The sequence below is a fragment of the Calonectris borealis genome, chromosome 8, assembly GCF_964195595.1.
Source record: "Calonectris borealis chromosome 8, bCalBor7.hap1.2, whole genome shotgun sequence".
Classification (NCBI taxonomy): domain Eukaryota; kingdom Metazoa; phylum Chordata; class Aves; order Procellariiformes; family Procellariidae; genus Calonectris; species Calonectris borealis.
The window spans coordinates 29078799-29095635 of record NC_134319.1 but is presented as its reverse complement, the minus strand read 5'-3'; the positions used below and the strand labels follow the sequence as shown (position 1 = coordinate 29095635).

Below are 16837 nucleotides of genomic sequence, written 5' to 3'. Positions count from 1 at the left end.
CTACTTTTTTGTCTCTGCTCCATTATTTTCCTTTTCCTATTTGTTACCCCATCATGAGAATTGAGAATTAAGGAATTTCTAGTTTACAGTTGTCATCCCTAATTTTTTAGCATTGCCAAGTACAGAAAGCATTTGCAAACTGCATTAATACTGTTAGTCATGAGGCAATTGACCTGTTACGACAATGTGGTGGCTTAAAGCACAACGGTGATGAAGGTCACTCTGCTGGGTCTCCCTTTTTGCTCCGTGTCTTTTGCTCTGAAGTCAGACCACCCACTCCTGGGTAAGAGGGAAGCGTGCAGAGCCCTTGTGTGTTAGTCATCAGCGGAGGGGCTGGTAGACTGTGAATCTGCAAACAGATTACCACAGGCAGCTTTTTGGTCACTGAGGCTGCTGATAGAAAGCACGTGTTAGCCTAATTCAGTTTTCACTGCCACGCACTTAGGTTTACACTCACGGTTGGCTCTCTTCTCTTTGGTACATCCTAGTCCAAACATGACATTTTATGTTGTTTCCTAGCAGGAGGATTTTTTCACAGAAATCTACCATATTCTTTTTTTTTTGTTTTCCTTTTTTCCTTCTCTCTACAGGTGAAAACAAGAGAGGAAGAACTACAGAAGGAGCAGTTCTCTGCCACTGCTAGAAAGATACAGGAAAGTGTTGAACTAAAACTGCTAGATCTTACATCCTTTTGTGATCCAAAAAAACCCAAAATGCATGGTTCGTGCAGACTGGTCTTCAGAAGCAAACATCCTGCCAGCAAAACGGGCTTCAGTAGGTCTGTATCCAAGGAGCCTGTTTCAGCTGTCAGTGCAACAGAGGTGATCAGAGAACTGCAGATGAGAGAGGCCAGCCTGGAGAGAGAGCTGAAGCAGCTGCAGGAAGAGTGCAAGCAGAGGCTGGATGAAATTGCAGAAGGGTTGGATGGAGTGATTTGTATCTCCCCTTGAAGAGATAAAGCTGGACTGAGAAGAGCAAAGGAATAGACTGACTTGATCAGAACGCATTGTGCAGCTTGGCATGGGGGAGTGCGAGGTGAGGAACCAAATGTAATTTCTAATTTTTAAGCCTGGGAATCATAACTTGTTACTGCTTTGTGACTTGCACTGAGGCCATAACCTTGGTGGTTCTCTCTGCAGCCCTTTTATTGCTAACCTTGCCAATTAAATTCTGCAGCAGGCCTTGGTGGGAGTGTGCGTAAATCTCCCTTTTCTCTTTCGGGCTTCTAGTTCTTCTGCCAAGCACTGGGCTCTTTTACAGTGCTCAGCTGCTAGGCACAGCATACTTGGAAGCTGTGCATTGAAGTACTAATTGCATTCAATATTTTACAGCAAATGGAGGAGTTCATTAGTCAGAAACATCCAGGTATTGGATTGGAAATGTTCAAGAAAGTGTGCTGTTTTAATTCAGCTAGTTTGCATACTTGTGGCAGCTATAATGCAGTCACCATAAGGAAAAACAAATGCTTAATAATAAATAAAGCAGCACACTGATTTCATTTACTGGTGTGATGCACTTGAAGTAATTGGGTTCTCAGAGAGAACAAACTAGAAACACATTCCACGGAGTTATGAGTCACAATGAGGTAACTTACGGATCTGCTATAGAAAATTTCTGTAAAATAGAAATATGACCTTAACTTCCAAGCTTGAGGAATCTCCAAGCTCTGTCTCTGGAGGCTTCTTCCCCTGGAACACTTGGCATTCATTTCCTACCCTTTTCTGTTTTGCTTTCACCAAGGAATATTTTTATATTCTAGTTGTACACTTTCAGGAATAAATAAATTTTAAAAAAACAGTTTGCTTTTCATTTGTGAATTGCTACGAGCAATGGGCTTTCCTCAATCTGGATTTCTGTCTACCACCTCAGCTCGGTGGTATTGCTGATTACCAGCCGCTCTTGGCTCACTCAGCAGCCAAACGTGAGGAACCTCGAAGGACCTCTTTCCAGGCATCAGTACGATTGCTGCTCTGCAGGGAGACGGTGTGCAGGTGGGAGGGGGTGGACAAGGCTGAGGTCTCCTGGTTTCTACTGCACCAAGTAAACTTCGGATGCTTCCAGGCCCTGCTCGTCTGCACCACCCGTATGGGTTCTCATGCAGTTTTTGCAGAAGTGAGCAGCAATGCAAACGTCAGCGGAGAGCCATATAGGGAAGACTGGTTTGCCCTGGTTTCACCCTGTTAAACACAGCGTTGCTGGTAAGCCAGGAGTATGCAAGCTCGGTTTAATACATGCCGAGTTTCAGACAGCCTTTCCTCCGCATGGACTTGGTGGCTTCTCCAAGGACCAAGCTTGAGCAAGGCTGGTGGGAAGTGCAATTCCCAGCCAGAGACCGACTCCAGTCAGCCCTACGCAGATGGGACAGCCCCCGGGAGCGGGGTGTTTGTGTGTGTTGACCGAGGCTGTCAGTCACAGCCAGTGTGCCTGCTGTCAGCTGGCACCGGGGGTGACAAACATAGTCCTGGAGCAGAAAACCCCAGTGGGCTAGTGAGATCTATCTCTGGGGCAGGTGCTGCTCCTGGAAGAATAGCCCTGGCCTTAAAAAGGCAATCCACATCGCTCTGCTTTTCAAACCATCTCAGTAAGTGCAGGGTACCAAGCACTGAACTGTTTCAAGCTGGTACAACTCTGGGAGGGTGTTGGCTCCAGGGCTGCCGAAATTCAGCGCACAAGAGGACTTATTCAAACACAAGTTTCACAGAAAATTATTCAGGAATGGGAAACACTACATCCTAGAACTAACAAGAGCAGCACCAGAGTATCTCTCTCTGAGCATTTTATATTGTCCCTCAGCTTTTGTACAATGGAATTTTCATACTGCATTGCATTTAGGTTTAAAACATTGCCCTCAAAAGATCCTTTGTTCTCGTGGGATTTTCAGCAGAGAAGAGTGGGCAAATATTCTTGAGCGTGGCGAAAGCACTCAAATTCAAGTGCAGGTCTAGCTCATGCTTTGCTGTGGCTTATCAGGGTTGGCTTAACGCCGAATGCCATGATGTATTATGCTGCCATCCACTTAAACTGGCAGTAGTCACTCACAGGATGACTTATTTCCTAGTATCGAACACTTGTCACCGCGCAGCACTTAGTGCAGTGTGCTTCAGTGTTCATCCAAGGATCCCGTTTCAGCAGAGACCACAACTGGCAGCGCCTTTCCCCTGCCTGACCCTGAAGAATAATTTTTCTCTCTGGTGAAATGCAAAAGTGATGGCCCCCGGTGTGTCTGTATATATGTGTGTGTGTGTGTGTGAAATATAGAAGTGCCTACAGCGAATTGCAGACAGCTGCATTTACTGGGCGGCACAAATCACTGTAGTGAGGTGGCTGTGCTCTGCATGGGAAGCTGTCAGGAGAGCCAGCGGGTTGGAGCTGGAGCTGCTTGTCCTGGCCTGTTCATCAAGAGGGGCTACAGCTGAAAGCAGCTTAAAAGAAGATCGCCTTTCCAGCCGTGGTGCCATGCTGGCGTTGCGCACTTCAGACACCTCGTGTGAAGACCGCAGGCAAGCATAGTTTTTATTTTCTGGCACCAATTTCCCACTGCCTTTTGTTTCAGGTACCAATTAGCAGTTTAAACCAGAGCAGATACTCTGCAGCCCTGTTGAAGGAGAGCAGGGCATTTTGAGCTGGCAGTGTTTTTAAAACCAATACCTCTTTTCAGCACAGAGAGCCCAAAGCAGGGGGTACTTTAAGGGCTTGATGCTCTCACACACCAAATTTTGGAGTGTGGTTTTCCTGTGAAGGCTGCCTTTTAAAAACCACAGCACTTCCTCAGGAGTTGGACGCAAAGGGACTGAGCTGTGGTCATGCCTCGGTGACTGGTCACAGCTTTTGATCGCTTTTGAGGCATACTGATGCATCTGAAATACAGATGCTTTCTGGTCCTCGTGAGCTTGGCAAGACATCAGCTGCCTCTCCAGTACTGCTGGGAGATGCTATATGATGAACACCACTTAAAAGCTTAAGAAAATTATCCCTGGATTAACACCAGCTGCAATGAGGGCAGGAAAGTGAACTGGGTGACCTCAGTCACGCTTAATGGGATATAACCTAGGAACAAATAGATGTTTGTCACCTCATACCATTACTGTGGCATTTGAAGTGTTTTCCTTTCCTTGTTTAGGCTGAACTTCTCTCACCCACCATCATAGCCCACTGGTTTTAAAGGCTGCAGTGACCTCCTTGGTCACCGGGCTTGGCCCCGTGTCAGCAGTTGAAGATGCTGTAGAAGGGGGAATGGCTGCTCTGGGAGACGTGTGGCAACCAGCAACCAAATGACTGGTAGGTCTCTGGCAGATGCTGCGACAGGCAGAAGATGACTCAAGCAGTACATTTCATCCATGGGCACAAGCGTGCTCGGTAAATGTTAAGTATTACTTCACAGAAATTGGAGAGTGTTGTAAACAACCCACTACAGACTGAAAAGCAAAGATACAAGCTGTTAAGCGGTTTGTCTTTTGCCGTATCACCACACTGGTTGTACATTTCCTTGTGAAAGCAGGAATCTGCCCCAAAATTGTTGATGGAGTTGAACAGAGAAGGGTGCTTATCGGCTGGAGAAGCTGGGAGAGAGCGAGTCACACGTTGGTTGCAACTGGTCGCTAAATTCAAGTGGTGGGGGAAGGCTGGTGGTGATGCTGCCCTAACATCTGGAATAGGCAGCAGGGTTGGTTTTGTTTTGTTTTTTGAAAAGGCTACAACAGCAGTTCTCCCTGTTGGTGCGTCCTAAAGGGGGTTAGTTTGGTTTGGGTTTGGATCCATGGTTTCTAAGTGATCTCAGGAAGACAGGAGCATATTAGAGGTGATGGCCCATGCTGGAAAAGCAGGAAACCAGGGTTAAATCAGCACCTGCCAGAGATGCTGCACATGGTTGCAGAGTACACCTGACAAGGGTCAGGCAGTAAAGAGCTGTTCCAGATATTCACTTGGTGGTGGCTTACAGCAAAGCCCCCATAGCAGCTAACCCTCCTTGTGGGGCTGGGAGCGCGTGGCCTTTTGCTTCATGTTCTGGTAATGCTTCACTGACGACAGGCTGAGTTACTGCTGCAGTGTTTAAACCACGCTCTCTCTGGTGATGGATGGCTTCCAAGCGTAGCCTTAAGAGAAGCTTTTACAGGACTTCTGTGTGTGTAGTTTCTGGTAGGCCAGCATGGAGGTGTTTACAGAAGAGCACAGTTTAACCTGTTTCTCTGCTGTAACTGGTGCTTGCTTTCCAAACATCTTGCTAGGAAAATGGAATTGGCCATAAATACTTAATTGGCTGATAACTCTGGCTTGTACTGTGTAGCTAGAAATATTCCTCCCCGAGTAACTGAGCATCAATCAGCTTGCAGTCAAAACAGGAGATTTACTTTGCAAAAGGCAAGCGAGGCATCTGCAGTCACTGCTCCTGACAACATTGCGCCTGCTGGTAAATAAGGGCTGCAACCTATGTTTAAAAATAAGAGCTGCTGGGAGTAGTGATTTCCAGCCTAGAGTGTTTTGGGTTCCCTGTGGGATTCCTCCACCAGCTCCTGCAGGAGGATGAGCTGGTAGCAGTCGGTGTGAGCGTGTGTGTGTGGCAGCGTGGTGCAGGCTCGGTGGGAGTTGACACACGCCTGATGGGCGAGCTCCCTCTCCTCTGACCCTCAGCCACTTGCAGCGAGAGCCTCGGGTCTTTCACCCTTCACCCCCTGGAGCCAACAGCTTGTGTGAAGCCGTCTGCCGGTACCGCTGCTCCTCGACCGACAGCCCAAGCCTTCGTGGCCGGTGTCCTGTAGCCTCCAGGCGGGGAAGCTTCTCGTCCTCCCAGACCCCCTGTACCTGCCCGGTGTCCCCCTGTACCTGCCGCCGGGCCATGGCCAGAGTCCTCGCCCTGTCCCTAAGGGGTTTTGTTCCCCAGCTGCTCTGAAACGGGTGACAAGGAAGACAGAAGTGTGTAGCCCATGGGGACTGTGCAAGCATCCAGTCTTGTGTAGTGCAAGCTCAGGCCCGGGCTGGCGGTGCCTGTCCCATCCCCAGCTTCTGGGTCCGATGGGCTTTGTGCATATGAACGGCTCTGCCAGTCTTGCACCATCCTCCCCAGCGACAAGGCCGCCGTGCCCCGCTAAGCCAAGGAGCTGCAGCAGGCAGGTGCCTTCACTGTTAACTCTGCCGCCTTATTTCCCAGCAGGAATCTTAGGGTCTGCATCCAGTCCTTCTGGTTTGCTTTCTTCTGCAGGGCTGGAGAGCCCTTTACTGACCAAGGAACACTGCTCGTGCAGGTCCATCAGAGCATGAATAAAGGGAGTGCAAGCACTTTGCCAGCCGGTAAGGAAGGCGGGTTACCCAGAGTTTGGCCTTCCCTTGCCTCTTGGCTCTGACTTGTTTCACCCTTTTAAAGTGGGGTGCAGTCCTGCAGGACCCCCGGGTAGATGGCTGTGCCTCGGGCAGCCCCAGCAGCTGGGGAAGGCAACCCCCTGCGCCCCCGGGGGCTGGCCGGGCTGCAGGGAGGGAGGGCAGAGGCACGGCCCCAGCAGCCCCGCTGGTCTGGGTGGGCAGCCGGGCTGGGAGGGAGCCGTGCTCTCTTGGCGGCTCATGCTTTGATTTAGCATTAAGTACAGCTAAGAAATGTTTGAGTGTTAGCTTTCTAGCGTGGCTGACTGCCTCAAAGACAAGCAAACAAGGAATTCGCTAGGGTTGCTGTCAAAGCAGGCTCTCAGCCCCCACTAACGTTCCCCTTCTCCCATCTGACCTTATTAAGGCAGCCTGGTTGTTTTGCAAGAAGCCTCCTTTGCCTTGCAGCAGCCCTCGGCTGCTCTGGAGGGAGCGGAGCTGCGAAACCTCTGGAAGGACTGAATGACTCAGTGGAGCGTGACCGGAGCGCCCGCAGGGAGCGGGATGCAGGGGGTGAGCCGGCGAGCCGACGATGCCAGCCCTTGGGCTTGTCTTGCAGGAGCCACCGAACGCCCTTTGTGTTACAAATACAAATCCAAGGTAAAAAGCTCGTATTTACCGCTATTCCGACTGTTCAGCTGGCAAAATCTTCCCCAGCACTTGGGGGACAAGTAAGGGGTTTTGCTTAATCATGCCTGCCTTTTGTCTTCCACGTGGGATTTGCAGCTTCCGTGGGCTGTCCACTGACGGGTGCAGGGGTTGTGCTAACAGCCAGGTCCCAGGAGGATGCAGGGCATGAGGGGTCTGGCCATGGAAAGGGGGCAGGCAGCGTTTTTCTTGGAATGCTTTTACAGGAAGGGTCCCTGTTGAACTGGGTTGGGCATGGAGCGTAGCGGGGAGCTGCTGGGTCCCCCAGCCCCCCATTCTCCTGCCGCTGCGGCCCCTTTGCATCCCCTGCTGGGGAGGGATGAAAGGCAGGTAAAAGCCTGTTTTCTGTAAGCACAGAAATCGCTGCCGCTTGCGCTGGCTCAGCCCCAACACTCGACGGCGTCAGGCCCCTGTAATGACTTGGCTTCTCCAGGTCGCACCGTTAATGCCATAAAACGCCCGCTCCTGCCGCGGGCTCAGCAGGGAGCTGGGGGAAGGCTTAGGGTGACGGTGAGCTCTGAAGCGCAGTTCATCCCGTGTGTGGCACGAGACGGTTTGTGACTCCTGGAACAGGATTAGCCCCTGATCTGTGCTGGGGGGAGAGGGTCCTGGGTGGGCTGTGGGAAGAGCCTGGACGTGTGAGGTGTGGATGAGCCGTGAGCCTGGGGAAGTTCACTCTGTGCAAATGCTTCACGGCCCTGAGACGTGGTATTAATTCATTCTGGGCCTCTAAGTAAATGAACTTTCTAATTAGCTTTTTCTAAAGGATTTTTCTTGCTTATACTGATTAATATTAAAAATGCTAATATGTATTTTATAATGCTAACCACCCGCGAGGAAACCACGCTATCACTCTTGATTAACGCCAGCTTTAATGGTGCTGACATAGCGTCTTCTCTCTTTACAAACCCCTTTTAAAAATGAAAGTACACTGTAAAGCCCACGGCCACGGGTCGGGGCTGCCCGCGGGGCTGCTCACTGCCGGGCATGGGGAGGTCTCCTGACCAAGGCTGCGTGCCCGTCCTCCTGCCTGCTGGGTACCACCGCGGGGGACAGGGCAGCGTGGCCGGGTTGCCCAGTGCGGTGATGTCCCCTATTTATCCCCAGTTTCAGGGCAGGCATTTATTTCAGGCTCTTAACAGGTTTCCATTTGTATTCTCCCTTTTTCACTGCCACCGTCTCGAGACCAAGACCAGCAACAAAAGGCATCATAACAATAAAGCTCAATTGCAAGTTATTTACTTGGCATCGTTGCATCTGCCAAACAATATTAATTTTGTCTCGCAATGAAGGGAATATTCTGCTGATTAGCCATGGGGGCAGCATTTGTTCTAGAAAGCAGCCTTTAATAGGCCTTCAGATCATGCTGTAATTCATATCATAAGTCAAGAAGAGCTTTTCATTGACGTGCTTGGGGTCTGCACCTCCCAGCTCCATTGCGTGGCTGTGTCCGGGCAGGGGGATGGTGGCTCATGGCACAGGACGGGCACAAACCGGCATTGCTGCAGAAGGTCAAATGGCCACAATTTGGGCTGTAAGTGCTGTGGGGAAGGAGGGAGCTGCAGGGTGTCCTGGGCAGGACTGCAGCGGGGAGGGATGGCGTCACCCCGAGCTGCCATCCCGCGAGGGTGCCACGGGGACGTGCCGCTGCGGCCAGCCCAGCCGCAGGGGTGCACAGCTCTGCCGCTCCCCTGGGACCTGCAATGGGGATGGGGACAGGGTGGGCTCACAGGGCTCTGAAGCTTCCCAGGGAGACAATCACAGAGCCCAGGGGGTTGGAGAGCACGCTTTCTGCCAAGAGCGCGCCTCTGCCCACCGGCCATGGCCACGCTCCAGCCTCTGTGGCTGGCAGGGATAGGAAAGGGAGTGATTTATGGTCTCACGGCTCAGCGGGGATTTTTTGCTTGCCTGTGTTTAATTTTGTTTGGAGATGATGGTGCATTTTAAAAAAAAAAAAAAATCTCTCTGGTACATTTGAAGAGAAAACCTGGGGCTGAAGTTTCCTGGTGCTGCCCTGGTGGTGCTGAGCACAGTCCTGCCGTGAGTGGTTAATGTGGGGCACACCGCGTCTGCACCGAGGAGCTGGTGGGGATATTCCCTCCCATTTCAGCTACGGCTCAGCATTACTGCCTACGCTGCTGCTGCTCTCGAACGCCAACACCAGCCAGACTTGTGCTTGGCCCTGGGGTGCATCGCCAAGGGCCGCATCGGTGGGTCTGGAGCCCCCCGGGCAGCTCCCTGCCACCCCGCTGCCCTCCCCACCAGCAGTGCTGCACATTGCTCCCCTCTCTCGGCACCATTTTCCCAAGTACAGCAATGTGGCACTTGGCTTTGAGCTCCGTTTTTCCGGCAGGGACCCTACGGAGCGCCGCGGTGCCTGTGGCGGTGCCACCTTCCCGGGGATCCCCCCCAGGAGCGCTCTGCAGCGGCAGCCCGGGGGTCCCGGCGGGCGCGGGTGGGAGCCGGCTTGCCGGCTGCTCGGGGGGAGGCGAATGCCCCAGGCAATGCTGGGGGAGCAGATGGGATTGAATTTCTAAGGGCAAAGATGCTCTTTAAAATGCTTTTTTACATCAATTGCTCAGAAATTGTTTGTCTCAAAAGAAATGGGTTAGAACAGAGGAAGAAACAGGGATTTTTCTGTTTTGGCTGCAGGGACTCTGTGTGCTAATAAATTATCGAAAAGGCCTCAGTCCCCCTAAGAGCCCTGCTGGGAGAGATGCTCCGTCTGCCGCTCATCCCCTCCATTGCCACCTCTGGGTGTGGGGACGGGGGCCTCCCCATTTCCCCGTCTCAAGGAGCAACCCCAGTGAGAAAAGCGGGGAGGATGTCACCAGGCTGTATCTCCTCTCCTGTCACATGTTGCCCGGGGATGGAAACCGAGGTGTGTGCTGCTGTCCTGACCGAGGGCAATGGTATGTTCTTGAGCAAGGTGAAGCCGGGCAGACCTGGGGGCTCTGCCAATGGGACTATGTGTCCAGGGGAGGATGGCACAGGGTGCTCCAGGGCTGCATCTACCTGCTTCATGCCCTACCGGCCCGACCCAGCGAGGTCTGAGCTGCTGCCCAGCCCGGCTGCGGCCAGCTCAACCCCTCTGCTGCCAGGGAGCAGCCGGCAGCGACCCTTTGAGATGAGCTCGGGGAGGTTTCAGTGCCAGCGCATGGCCTGGAAGGCTTGCTGGCACGCGGGGCTGCTCCCAAATAACCCTCGGCCACCCAGGGAGAAAGTTACTTTTAGGTAGGAGCTTGCTAAACCTGTGGTTGAAACATTTCAGCTTTGCTCAGTGGGAGCATTTCAGTGAGGTGTAGGTATTTTCCCTGGCTATTCCTGAAGAACTGCCACGACCTAGTCCTTGAGATGAATATTATATTCATGAAAGTATTATTTCATAAATTATTTCTTTAATAGTATGAAGGTTTAATGCAGTTTCAAGTGTGTTTCTGTGCGGGAAGTCCACATATTCAGGAATGCTTATGGGATAACTTAAGATCTGCTCATCTGATAATTTAAGACCTTTCCCCTTGCACAAAATCCCCACGGTCGTGTACGGTTCCCAGGCGGAGTCACGCATCGACATGTTCATTTGTTTTGAAGAGGTGATACAGAATCTCTGCCGAAAATTACGTGGTGTCAGCCCATCTGCCTAACGCATTGCTGCAAGTTTAGCTTGCTGGTTTATCAGCCTCCTGAACGATCTGTATTTAATTCTGCATCCCGCCTCTCTGCTGACCTTTGAGACCATCTCACGTGGCTACCAATCAAAGGAAGAAAGAAATTAGAAATTATTTCAGATAGGGCTGAGGTATTTAATCATGTCAATCTCCAAAATACGCAGTGGAGGGTCTTCTAGTTAACATTCCTGATATACGGTCTAGTAATATGTAATCAAATAACGGAGTGGGCTATTTTTCAGGTGTGTTTTTTTTTTTTTTTTGATATTGCTGCTGTCTGTGCATCCCCCCTGGTCTTACACTCTGCATGGTGAAATACACATGAAGGGAAAATCCATGCATCTCTGGCAGAGCTGCATGTCCCCAGCACCCTTTGGCTTTAGAAATAAACTAATAAGGGAGTAAGAGGAAATCACGAGTCTAATGAAAAGGATTATTTTTCCACAGGACAGGCTGTACGCGGTCGTCCCCGTTCCGCAGAGCATCTCTGAGCCTCACTAAGTGTCAAATGAAACGGGCTAATGAAATGGATTAGGATCTTAATAGCACATTTGATTAGTGAAGCTCTCACCTCCGGGCACTCTCTCATGTGTGTTAATGGGCGCTGCGGGGGACGGCTGCCTAAATGAGCCTATTAATGGGGAAGAGCTGATGCAGGCTCCCCGCCACCATCAGCTGTAGCGGAGCGGTTCGCCCGGGCTGCAGCCCGAGCCCCCGGCAGCCCGTGGGGAAACCAGTCCAGCGTGGGAAAGTGCACTTTTGTGTAGAAAAGAAAACAAAAAAAAAAAAAAAAAAAGGAGAAATAATAATTTTTTTTATTTGTTAGTGAAAAAAATGACCGGTCTGTCCTTAACTTACAGGACTTCATTCTGGGAGGGTCTAACATTTTGTGTTGGATGGGGATGTACGAGTAGAGCTGCTGTGCTAAATGTATTCGTGGAGCCCGGTAAGAACGTGCTGCAATAATTCCTAAATACTGGCACACCACTCGTCCTCCCCGTGGCTGGACGTCGCCAATGTCTCGGGCACAGGGAGAAATGCCTCTGCGTTAGTGCTACCTCCTGCGGTAATTAATGCTTCCTAGAGTGGCGCAAGGGTGGAGTCAGTGTCTTTCACTAATTAACATGATTATGCACAGACAGTGCCTGCTCCTGCCGTCCTCAAGCACCTGGAGGAGGACGCGATGGGTGGGGGCTGCGGGGCGGAAGGGGCCGCTCCTGCCCTGCCAGCAGGTTGGGCAATGGAGGGTTAAATATGTTAGAGGGAGGTGAACACCGGTGCGTTTCAGGCTGCATCCGGGGCGCCCGAATAATTCCTTAACATATTTTTCATAATGTTTCTTATTTCAGTGTCAGGCAGTAAATAATGCAGAGCTGTAAACAGCTAGGATGCTGTAGGGAACCAGGAGTTATAAATTGCTGATGCAATAAGCTATCATGTTATCTTAAGGCAGGGATTTAAAATATATAAATGAATAAATAAACAGAGCTGGCCTGGTTTTTTTCAGATGGCTCCAGGATCCAGCAGATTACTGAGAAAAGGAGTCCGCAAGCAGTCAGCCCTGCACACGGCTGCTGCCTGCTGAGAGCAGGAGTCTCATCGTCCTGTCCCGTGAGTTGCCTCTGACTGGGGCCCTTTTTATGGTATTTGTCATTTAAAAGCAAAGTAGTGGAATAGCTAACCCCCTGACTGCCTTCCACATCGGCTGTTGTGGCAAAGTACCTTCTCCCCAGAGTTCTTCCTTGCTCTGAAGTCTGATGAAATCCCTGAAATGACATACTGAGGGGATAACCAGCATCCCCCGGCCCGGACGCTCACTGGGCAGTAGGGTGGCTCCGGGTACAATGCTCCTCCCTGCTGCACCACAGGGTGAAAGGTGCCCAGGCTGCCCTTAAAGGTTTTGGGCAAATTGCTATATTTAACAACATTGGGGGGAAATAAAAAAGCCTGGCTCTGTTTTTGCAGAGGCAGATGCCACCAGTCCATGGTCACCCTCTCTGGGTGTCTGGGCTCCCGGCCTGGCTGTGCAGCATCTCCTCCTGCTCACCGTGCGGCAATGGTGCCACCAGCCTTGCGGCAGCAAGGTGCCAGCGAGAGCAGCCCTTGAGGCGCTACCCAGGCAGCTTAAACAGGTACAAGACAGCTCTCGAGGAGCCTCAGAAAATTAGGATTCAAAGTGAAAGTGGGTTGGAGCCCAAACAGCCCCTCTGTGCCCTACATCCGAGCCGGGGTGAGGGTCCCCAGCTGTCCCCATCCAGCCCTGCCTGGCATCCCTGCAGGTGAAGGACACGTTTTGGCATCTGCCTGGGATCTGTTAGGTACAGATCTCCGGGGCCTGGTAATTGTTCCAGTAATTTGACTTGCTGCTCATAACGCAATTAGTCATTGGAGTAACGTTAGCAGCGCCTGATGTCACCGCTGTTTCCATGGCAATGGGCAGATTCCCGAGGCAGGCAGGAGGAGAGTGTGTGCGTGCGTGTGCGTGCACGCGTGGGGAGCTGAGGCACGGGGAGCGCAGGAGAGCAACCAGCCCCAGGCCAGAGCCCGGAGGTTTCCGAGCCATGGCACCAGCAGTGCCGACGCTGCCGGTGCTGCAGCCCTCGCGCCCCGGCGCTCCCCTTCGCACGGCTCCTCCGCAGCAGAGCCCAGGGCGGCTCAGCTCGAGGCAGCGAGGAGGTGGCGTTCCTGCTCCATCGCCCGTGGGGCTGTCCCTGCAGAAGCCGTGAGTCCCTCTGCTAAGGAGCCCCGTGCTTGCAGGCTGGACGCGGTGGCATAGGGCCATCCCAAAGCAGAAGGGTCCTGGTCCCTTCGGTCCTGTGTCCCTTGCTGGCTGCTAAACATTGCATGGGACAACTATGGCAGGAGGGGGAATAAGCCCAGAGCAGTGGCATTGCGGCCAGCCCACTGCAGGGGAGCGTCTCCCAGGGCACCCGCCCGCAGGAGGCACTCCCCGGGCTCTGCAGTGGCAGCCCGAGAGCAGAGGGAAGCGACGAGCTGCTTATTAATGACAAATGCCATTAGAAATGACGTGAAATACAAGGGCAGGTGAGTTATGACCTAACCTGTATCATATTTACAGTGTGCCAGCTACGTAAGACTATTTGTTCTGCTTTTCACCCTAAGTGCTAGGTTAGCACAGAAGCAACACCACGCTGTCCCCTGGGTACCTGGAAACCTGCTGGGGTGGAAGCAGAAACAGCACCAAAAGCCCTGGTTAGGAGCCGAGAGTGAGCAAAGGAGCGTGGCTGCATCCCTGCTTCGCAGGGAAGGTCTGCCTGGACTCTTCCCTTTCCTAAATTAAGCCCCTGGTGAAGCTGGAAGAGGCCCTCTGCCCAGCCTGGTCCGTTCCTGGTCCCGTGCTGCCGGCCTGAGTTAGGGGTTCGGGAAACCCGTGAGAGCCCGCTCGCAGCCCAGCAAGGTGCGACGGGCAGGGCGGCCCCTTTTCCACCGCCTGAGCTTCGAGATCTAATTCATGTTGAGGGCAAACTTAGCGAGCTGGTGGAGAGCGTCTGTTGGCGAGGTACGACGACGGGAGGGAGCGTGATGCAATTGCTTCATTTGAAGCAATTAGAGCAGAGCAAAAAACATGTTTTTATGAACGGACTCGATATTGGTAAGTGATGCCCGGCTGCTTTTTGTTAGCGCAGAGTTGAAAAGCAATTTTCCTGTGTGTTAGGGGCAGCGCAGAGGTCTAACTCGTTTGCGGTGTGGGCCGCGGTGGGAGTTTTCGGTCTGCATTGGAATGAGCTGCTCCGCTTCCCGGTGAATTTAGAAACAGACTGCGGGCGGGGAGGGGGGGCCGCGGGCAGCTCCCAGCGATTGCCAGGCTCTTGCTGGCACTTGACAAGGCTTGGGTCACAGCAGTCCTGCCTCGGCAGCATTTGTGCCATCGGGTTTTGGACTGCTCTCTCCTCCTGGGGCACCTTCTTGCCTGGAAACCGCTGCCAGGGAAGGATGCCAGGGGACGCCGGTGCCCGCAGGGTGCAGCGCGGGATGCTGAGGGACGTCACTGCGCGTCACGTAAGTCAGCTCTTGGGAGAAAGGTTGTAAAGAAAGCTGGAAGTTAATCCCATTAATCCGGTCTCGGGATCAAGGCTAGGCGAAGACAGTGTAATGTATTCAATCTGCGGATCGGGAGATAGCAGCAAGAACAAAACAGCATGAAAGCCGTTTTCTTCTTGCGCTGTTTCTTCTGGCACTTCAGAGGTGGGGCCAAGGAAACTGATACCCAGACGAGGCCTTTTGCATGGCAAAGATTAAGCGCAGGACAGGATTTAAGCTGTTGCCACAACAGCGCCTGAGAGCCCGAAGTGTTTCTATACCCGCAGAGAAGAGAATAATAATAATAAAACTGAGGAACAGGGTAATTAACGCTCTAAAATGGACCGAAAGGCTGATCCGATCCTTTGTGTGGGAGGTGCGAGGATGGTTTGTACCCGGTAAGGTCCCAGACACATCCAGCTGCCTGCAAAGCCGTCACCGCTGCCCCCTGCCCACGCCTCCCCGAAGCACGGCGGCAGGCGCGGCGGTGGGAGCTGCGCCCCTGAACCCCTGCGGGGGGGCAGACCTGTGTGGACACCCGGCCTTGGAGACCCGCAGCTGCTTGGTGGGGCTGAGCCACGCGGTGGTGGCTGCCCTTTCGCAAGCGCACGCAGAGTTATTTTGCAAGGGGCGTTTGTGTTTGCAGCCAGTGGAGGGCTGGGGTAAGGAGCTCACCGTGCACGGGCTTCTCCGTGGTGAAAACAAGAGGAGAATTTCTGGAGAGCATCAGTAGCGAAGGAGGGAGGTGATCACACAGCGAGATCATTCACTAGAAAAGAAAATGGGAAGCAAAGTGCTTCCTTTCTTGGGGCCTTTTCTGTGCTGGCTGCAGGCTGTGGGTGCCCTGTGTGGGACAGCAGCTTTGACCAACAGCACCGGTGCCCCTGCGGCACGGCATGGTACAGCACAGCATGGCACGGCTCAGCGCGCACCCAGCTGGGTGGCTGCACTGTGCCAGGCGAGTTGGGAGCTGATTTGGGTCAGGGACGCTGGTCCCCGTCCCCTCAGCTGTGTCCATGCCAGCTGTGCACGAAGGGACATGGAGCCGGGGCTGAGCCATGGGCACCCGGGCAGGTACAGCGTCCTGGGGGCTGTGGGCAGACCGGGGCATGGTGCAGGGCACCGGGGAGAGGCTTGATGGCTCTGCTCTGGGACAGCAGCATCCTGTGATATTTATCCAGCCTCTCTTGCTCGCATCCCAGAGCGCCTACACTGACAGCCCTGGTTTAAAAGTCACAGGCTGCGAGATTAATTGGGCTGTCAAGTCTTTTTCCAGCAAATTAACTATCCAGAGACTCTTTTCCAAGGTCCTCTTTTCAATGGGCAGAAATGTCATTTCAATATTTGGGGAGAAACATAGTTGGGAGCTTTATGAAACAGAATTTATATCGTGCTCTGTTTTAAAGCTGAAGCTAATTGGAGCAAGCCTTAATGGCCAAGGAGCCGATGGGTTTGGTTGATTTGAGTTCTTCCATAGCTGTAGGGTGAGCCGAGCCCTAATAGATGCAAGAATTTTCCTGTGGGATGGGGGAAGGAGTGAGACCTCCCGCCTAGAAGGAGAAGTGGGCTCTTTGGTGTCTCATATACTTTAAATTCAGTTCAAAATTTTTTCGACTCTGGGCTGTAAATACACCAGCCAACCCTTCCTTAACGCCTGCTTTCATGACCCTGCTGTTGTTCACCCCCGAAACATGCTTGCTGCTCACCCAGGACCTCAGAAGCGGTTGGGGGTGAGTGGCCCGGTGGGGACACGTGCCCGGTGGGAGTCTGTGCTGAAAGGGGGCTCTGGGTCCCCTCCCTCCCCATCGCTGCCGCAGCATCTTCCAGTCAGCATGGCTCACCACATTCAGTCTGTTAATATCTAACGAGAAATTAAGGCTTATTAGCCTAAATGCAGTTGCGTTTTCAACAGCCCACTAACCTTTTCCTCTTGGATCTTTGCTTATGTCTTAAAAATCCACTTTTGGTATAAGACTGTCAGATTTAATCCTTTTTAAATATCCTTTTCCCTGGTGAGGCAGCAAGATTTCCCAGGCAGCTCTGAAACTTGCAGATAAGATTTTTCTGGAATAAGACATCCAGATGAAATGAAGTTTCTGTTTAGAGCAGCCTTTTGGGGGGTATCCCTC

General features: G+C 52.4%; 1 protein-coding gene across 2 annotated transcripts in view; it reads left to right on the top strand.

Moving 5' to 3' along the window:
• Positions 1-1797, top strand: part of TEDC1 (tubulin epsilon and delta complex 1) — a 74935-nt gene extending 73138 nt beyond the window's left edge. For both annotated transcript variants that reach the window (XM_075156615.1, XM_075156616.1), the window contains exon 8: positions 591-1797. In XM_075156615.1, the coding sequence (XP_075012716.1) occupies positions 591-950 (360 nt within the window). In that variant the 3' untranslated portion in view covers positions 951-1797. The remainder of the gene's footprint in view (positions 1-590) is intronic.
• Positions 1798-16837: the final 15040 nt, after the last annotated feature.